This window comes from Haplochromis burtoni, unplaced genomic scaffold (genome assembly GCF_018398535.1).
Source record: "Haplochromis burtoni strain Fernald_Lab_line unplaced genomic scaffold, NCSU_Asbu1 Contig_2681, whole genome shotgun sequence".
NCBI classification, from domain to species: domain Eukaryota; kingdom Metazoa; phylum Chordata; class Actinopteri; order Cichliformes; family Cichlidae; genus Haplochromis; species Haplochromis burtoni.
Window position 1 is genome coordinate 1,005 of NW_024585042.1, and position 7,026 is coordinate 8,030.

Consider the following 7,026-nt stretch of genomic DNA (forward strand, 5'->3'; position numbering starts at 1 on the left):
TTGACTTTTCTCAGTTCATGGGCAGTTATTTTGCGCCTTGGTTTTTCCACACGCTTCTTGCGACCCTGTTGACTATTTTGAATGAAACGCTTGATTGTTCGATGATCACGCTTCAGAAGCTTTGCAATTTTGAGACTGCTGCATCCCTCTGCAAGATATCTCACTATTTTTGACTTTTCTGAGCCTGTCAAGTCCTTCTTTTGACCCATTTTGCCAAAGGAAAGGACGTTGCCTAATAATTATGCACACCTGATATAGGGTGTTGATGTCATTAGACCACACCCCTTCTCATTACAGAGATGCACATCACCTAATATGCTTAATTGGTAGTAGGCTTTCGAGCCTATACAGCTTGGAGTAAGACAACATGCATGAAGAGGATGATGTGGACAAAATACTCATTTGCCTAATAATTCTGCACTCCCTGTATATTAAATATTATAATATATAGATATACAATGAATAAGATTAACAAAATAAAAAGATTAAGAGTGACCAACAGCTGACTACCAGCTGACTCTGCTAAGTCTTTGAAAAAAAGTGTGTTTTTAAAAGTGATTTAAACATTTCAAGTGTTGGGGCCAGCCTAATATGGAGGGGCAGTTTGTTCCATAGTTTGGGGGCCACAACAGCGAAAGCTCGGTCTCCTCGGTGTTTCAGTCTCGACATGGGGACAGCAAGGAGTGACTGGTCAGATGATCTGAGAGACCTTTGTGGAGTGTATTGGTGTCGAAGGTCTGACAGGTAAGAAGGAGCCAGGTCATTTAAAACTTCAAAAGCAAACAATAAAATTTTGAAAAGAAAATGGACCAACAGCCAGTGTAAGGAGGCAGGAGCAGGGCTAAAGTGCTCACGTCAGCAGGCGAGCAGCAGCATTCTGGACGCGCGATAGTGAAGCCTGATCAGTACCAACATGAAGTGCATTACAATAATCCAGGCGAGTGGTCACAGATGCATGTAAAAGGTTTGACTTCAGAGAGCTGCCTCAGCTGAAAGCTTTTTCTCACCACTGTATTTACCCGTTTGTCCATTTCAAGAGCTGTGTCCATTTTTACTCCGAGGTTGGTGACAATTGGTTTGACACAGGATGTAAGAGAACCCAGGTCAGATTGAGGGACACCAGGTCCACTCGGCCCAAATATAATGACCTCGGTCTTCTTTTCATTAAAATTTAAAACATTGAGAGCCAGCCATGCTCTGATATCCTTGAGACAGTCTAAAATAGGCCTGAGGGAGTCGTTGTGTTTCAGGGGGAGATAAATCACAAAAATGAAAAGAGACTTTATGCTTTTTAATAATATGGCCAAGAGGAAGTAAATAAATGCTCAAAAGAAGGGGCCCGAGGATGGATCCTTGAGGTACACCACATGGGAGGGGGGCGGAAGATGGGGGGCCGAGTGATTGTCGGCTTTTTCTCTGTACGTATTATTGTCGGGTCTACCTCAATATAAAACGCCTTGAGGCGACTTTTGTTGTGATTTTGTGCTGCATAAATAAAAATGAATTGTTAAACTCCAGCATCTGTGTGAACTTTAAGCTGGTTCATGAGGGTCAAAGGTCGAACGCATTCTGAAAAGTTGGAAAGAGCTGAAATCTGACTTAAGGTTTCTGTATGTGTGTGTCTGTGTGTGTCTGTGTGTGCGTTGCTGTAACAGATTAACCGTCACTTCCTCTCGTGCCGTCGTGCTTCTGCTTTTTAAGAAATCCTGGACAGAGGAGATTCGTCACCGTCTGCAGGGCAGACGTTTGTGGACGCCTCAGAGCTTCAGCTCACAGAGAGGAGAAAGACTGGAAACAACGTGGGCTGCTGGGAGAGGTGAAAACGCACAAACAGGATTTTTATTTCCAAATAAACAAATAGGAAATATCTAAAAGGGTGCAGCTGAAATGAGTCCTGTCCTGTTTGTCAGTGTCTGCTGTGTACACAGGGCTGAGTCCACTGGCACTGGTCTGGCATCGAGGGCGTGGAAGACAGCAGTGATGAGACGGGGGGCTGTTTCCTGGTTCCAGGTTGGCAGAGTCTTTGTAAACACGCTGTTCAGATATGTTGACATGAACATTTGCACAGACACAGAAAGGAACGGTCACATGATCACACGATCTACTGCTCGCACGCTGCAGGACTGTAGGAATGAGAGGAAGAAGAGGCGAGGACAGAGCCGGCGTGGCTATGGAGCTGTAACCAGCACAGAGCTGGTCCTGAGGATCAGCATCGATCTCCGAGGCTTCGTTCTGTTCGCACGGCTGCCCAGGAACAGCACGTCCTTCTACTTCCTGCGCTCTGAGACAAACAGCAGCACGGATATTTCTGAACACCGAGCGTCACGTCCAGCTTCCTCTCATGGCGGGGCTGCTGCGACGTCATTGGTCAGAGATCGTTTTGTTAAACATAACAAACCGTAAATCAGAGCCGGCCTTTCCTCCCTGTGTGTCTGAAGGAAAAGCAGACCCACAGGGAGCGAGTTACTCTGAGGCCCAACAGTGTGGCTTAGCCAGGTTAACCGGCTGCAGGTGAGCCTCAGGTCACCTGTTACACCTGAGAGCTGCTCACCAATCATCGTCAGCTCCTCTGTGTGAACAGAAACATTAAATGGTAAATGGCCTGTATTTGTATAGCGCTTTACACAACCCTACAGTGATGGCAAGCTACATTGTAGCCACAGCCACCCTGGGGCGCACTGACAGAGGCGAGGCTGCCGGACACTGGCGCCACCGGGCCCTCTGACCACCACCAGTAGGCAACGGGTGAAGTGTCTTGCCCAAGGACACAACGACCGAGACTGTCCGAGCCGGGGCTCGAACCGGCAACCTTCCGATTACAAGGCGACCTCCCAACTCTTGAGCCACGATTGTGCAGCATTAAATTAAAATTAAAGCAGCAAACACACACCTGCTCACTGCCAGTACTGAGCACGCAACAACATGAGTCATGCTTACCTGTACACATGTACACATGCATGCAGGTATTACCATGGAAACAGAGCTGTTTGACAGCAGTGTCTTACAGTCTCAGTAAGTCATCAGGCAGAGATGGCCAAAGCACAGACTTTGTGTACTGAAGCAGACATACAGATACCTGGCTTATAATACTCCAGTAAAACTTTAAGTACTGAAGTAACTTTTTACTCAAGTAAAAGTGAAAAAGTATCAGTTCTGAAATGTACTCGCAGTAAGGAAGTAAAAGCAGCTCCCTGAAGAACAATTCTACTTAGCATGTTTGTACAAAGGAACCTGGTGCTGCAGGAATATAATCATCAAAGCATCTGAGTATATGAGAATAGTAATGTTATTCAAATGTACTCAGCTTGAACCTGTTCTGCAGCACACCTGCAGGGACGCAGAAATAAATGTGCAGTCAGCACACGGCAGAGGGGGACTTTACCTCCACACCTGAACAGGAGCATGAGTCTGGGGTCAGCAGGTGGAGGAACACTGAGATGTGTGGAGTGTCTCAGTGTGGGGAAGACATGACAGCTCACATGAACTTCTAATGTGATCAGCTGACCTGCTGCTCGTTGTGGATTACACACCTGGATTCATCCAGATGTCAGCAGATGTTTCACAGCTGATGTCCATCCTCCACACTGATACTACTCTGTTTATGTTAGACAGCCACTGTGCAGCAGTCACACTGTTCATCACTGTGCAGCAGACTCACCTGTTCATCCTGCACTAACCTGCAGCCTTTAAATAACAGTCAGTCTGCAGGTTTCATCACTCTGACCAAACCTGACTGAACCAGCAGCAGAAGATCAAACTACGCTTCATGTTTGATAAACTCTTTTTCTCTCCTCCACTCCTTATTGTGTCGTACATGTCATTGTCTTTCTTTATGCCACCTGTTCTGACCGGTCTCCCCGATGTGGCGTCTGTGTAATGTACGGGCAGAAGAGGTGCTATTTCTCTGGCTGTTACGTCCTGCACAGCTCTCTCTCTCTCTGCACTCAGAGACCATCAAATCTGTTTTCTGCATTATTCTCTGCTGCTGTGTTCAGTGCTGTCGGCCTCTGACAGCAAAGCCTCATCTCTGCTGCTCACACTGAACACACTGAATTTTAAGCTTATCTGCTATAAAAAGCCTTCATGTGTTTCTGCTTTAGCCTCAGTGACTTTGACACAAAGGCCTCTGCTGTGATGCTCACACCTCTGATCAAGTCTCACAGTGTCAGCTTGGTTTTATACACAGACACAAAATATGGAGATGAACTGATAACTGATCAGAATTAGAATATTTCTGACTGACTGAGTGAAAACTGAATCGAATCAAAGTGAATCGATACCCAGCCCTGGCCTCGAGGGTCAGCTGTGGTAAACACACACACAGCACACAGACAGACAGACACACACAGACACACACACACACACACACAGACACACACAGGTTTTAGTTCAGTGTTAGTTCACACACATTGGTTAGATTTGGTGACCTGTAATAACCGTGGACAAGAAGTCAGCAGCTCGGTGAGGGGAGGAGTCAAAAACACACGTGGACCCTCAGTACCTAAAACCTTTTTGAAACTTGAGTGAGTGACAGGTGGGAGCGGACGACAGGAAACACCCACGCGATGATTCAGTGTAAACATCGTCACGTGGGCAGAAGGTGGGTTCAGGAAGTGTTACCTGTGAATAATCCTGACATCCCGGATTAGCAGGAACTTCTGTGCTCACATCCAAACTTCCCGCATTGACTCACGCTCTGTGAGGTCAGAGCGCGAGCCCCGCTGTGTCTGTGACGCAGCAGCACCGAATAAGTTCCGTCAGATGTGACGGAATGACCGGAAAACCCCGCGCGGAAGCATAAAAACGAGAAAGCGGCTGGAATGAAAGTTCAGAGAGAGTCCGAGCAGCTGCACGGCAGACACGCACCGAAACAGGGACACCCACGGACCCGCAGACATGAACGCGTTCACAGGTAAGAGCATGCGCCGTGACGCAGGAGGGGCCGCTAAACTCTGCAGAAATACGCACGGAGCTTGGTAGAAGAGTCGGGTCACTTTAAAAAAGTGAGCTGCAGAGCCTCACCTGAGCCTCACCTGAGCCTCAGTCCGGCTCAGGTGAGGCTCAGGTGACGGGGGCCGACGGGGGTCTGTATGGAGGGTCATTAGTGCCAAACAAGTTAGAAGGAGCTGGAGCAAGTGCAGTCCTGAGAATCACACCTGCAGACACTGTATGTGTGTGCGCACAGGTGTGATCTTGGTGTGACGGTGGATCACAGGACCGCTTTAAATATTCGGATAGCTCGCAAACTTTTCACGTGTCATGCAGCTGAGACACGGAACCAGCAGAGGGCGTGAATGCCCTGCGCCTGTTTATGTGAGTGACAGTATAAGTAGGCCTACCTGCATCAGTACCTTCAGCCGCTCCGCTGACTCTGTCCTCCTCCGGGTTGTTCTGGTCCAGCTCAGAGGTCCGGGCTGCTGAAGGTTCAGGAATAGTTGAAGCAGAACCACCGTCAGGCTTGCAGATTAAAATAAAACATAATCGGTGTGTTCAGAGTCCCTGAAGCTGTTTTCATACGAATCCAGGAAACTGTGAAAAAGTTTATTTATAAGCTTTAATCAATAACTCCCCAAAAGTTCATTGATGATTGATCATCAGAGTGTGAGGGTGCAGAGGCAGAAACAAATGAGTAAACATCATAGTTCTGGCTGTCAGCCGCTTTTTAAGATTTTAATGATTAATTAGCTCTTAATGAATAATTAACGATTAATTAATGCTTTATTAACATCGTCACATCTGATTGGACCACAGTTTTTGATTTCTGTGCTTGGTATCAGAGATGATCTTGTGGTGCTGTTGGCTCTTCTCAGGGGTCACTCTCTTTGTTTTTCCAGTTGTTGCCCTGCTGCACTGCTGCCTGTTAGCAGCGCTGGTTCAGTCGGCTCCCGTCAGCTCGCCGTCCAACCCGTCGCAGACGTTCAAAGAGGCGGTCGAGCGAGTGATGAGGCTGGTGGAGAAAATCCGGAAAGACGTCCGCTCCGTGCACGGCAGCATCATCAACATTGACGTACGCACACGCCCGTCCATATCACGGCGCAGCCGGACCACCGTGTGCTGTCACGCTTTGCAAAAGCTGCAGTAAGCTGCAGTGCCAGCAGGGGGCGATATGTTATTACTAGCCAACATTGTTAACACATTTACTTGGAAGGCGTGTTAGCCATCAATCCTGGAATAGAAGAAATCTGGAACGTACATCATAGCTTCCTTGGTCACTAGCGGCTCCCCCACCCCCTGGTGGAACTGCAGCTTACTGCAGCTTCTGCATGCTTGTCCACTTCAGGTTTGTGAAGCATGACAGCACACAATGGGCAGGTGTGTCTTTTAAACGGTTTGCCGTGGTACTGGGTTCAACTTGCTGCTCCTTCTTCTTCTTCTTGAGCTAATAGATGTTTACTGTCCTCCTCAGGGTTTTACCCTCGACCCCTCCAGTCAGACCGGAGAGCTGGAGATGAAGAGGATAAACCTGGGAATCCCTGACCCCCCCGTCCTCAAAGAGCTGTCCGAACAGTTCACAGCGGTCAGTCTCCAGCTCGGGTGGTGCTGTGGGTGGTATTGGGGAGTTTTTTGGTTCATTTTGGGCTTATTAATGGTTTCAGTTGGTCCTTGAATGCAATTGGGAGGGTTTAGTGATGTCATAGAGGGCTCTGGGAGTGCATGTGCTTTGGTCATGGGGGAGGTTCAGGAGGCTATTGACAGTTTTTTGGTTCCTTTACTGCCCATTAAAAAATTACTGAATCGCTCCAGGTGTTTGTGTAGTGGTCGAGTCTGTTCTGGTGATGTAATGTGATGGGTTTGTGTTTCCCTGCAGGACATGTGTGTGAGCCGTATGCTGGCGGGCGGCCGGCTGTACCAGGGGCTGCTGGTAGATTTGTCTCGCAGACTGGGGGGACTGGAGGCCCTGAGTGCTGAACTGAGAGACCTGGTGACCCACATCAACCAGGTAACACACACACCGGCTGAGAGCGTGCACTTCCTGTTGTCTGCAGTTGTAACCCTTCACAGGTCGTGTCCAAATTCATGGGCTGC

At 48.1% G+C, this 7,026-nt stretch overlaps 1 protein-coding gene across 2 annotated transcripts in view; it reads left to right on the forward strand.

Annotated features, from left to right (window-relative positions):
• Positions 1–4,519: 4,519 nt before the first annotated feature.
• LOC102308930 overlaps positions 4,520–7,026 on the forward strand; it is a 4,470-nt gene continuing 1,963 nt past the window's right edge. Inside the window, exons 1-4 of one of the 2 annotated variants that reach the window (XM_042217713.1) lie at positions 4,520–4,912; positions 5,835–6,007; positions 6,407–6,517; positions 6,809–6,940. In XM_042217713.1, the coding sequence (XP_042073647.1) occupies positions 4,897–4,912; positions 5,835–6,007; positions 6,407–6,517; positions 6,809–6,940 (432 nt within the window). In that variant the 5' untranslated portion in view covers positions 4,520–4,896. Of the gene's footprint in view, positions 4,913–4,944; positions 6,008–6,406; positions 6,518–6,808; positions 6,941–7,026 lie in introns of those variants that run through there. The other variant, XM_005953430.3, reaches the window with a different exon arrangement.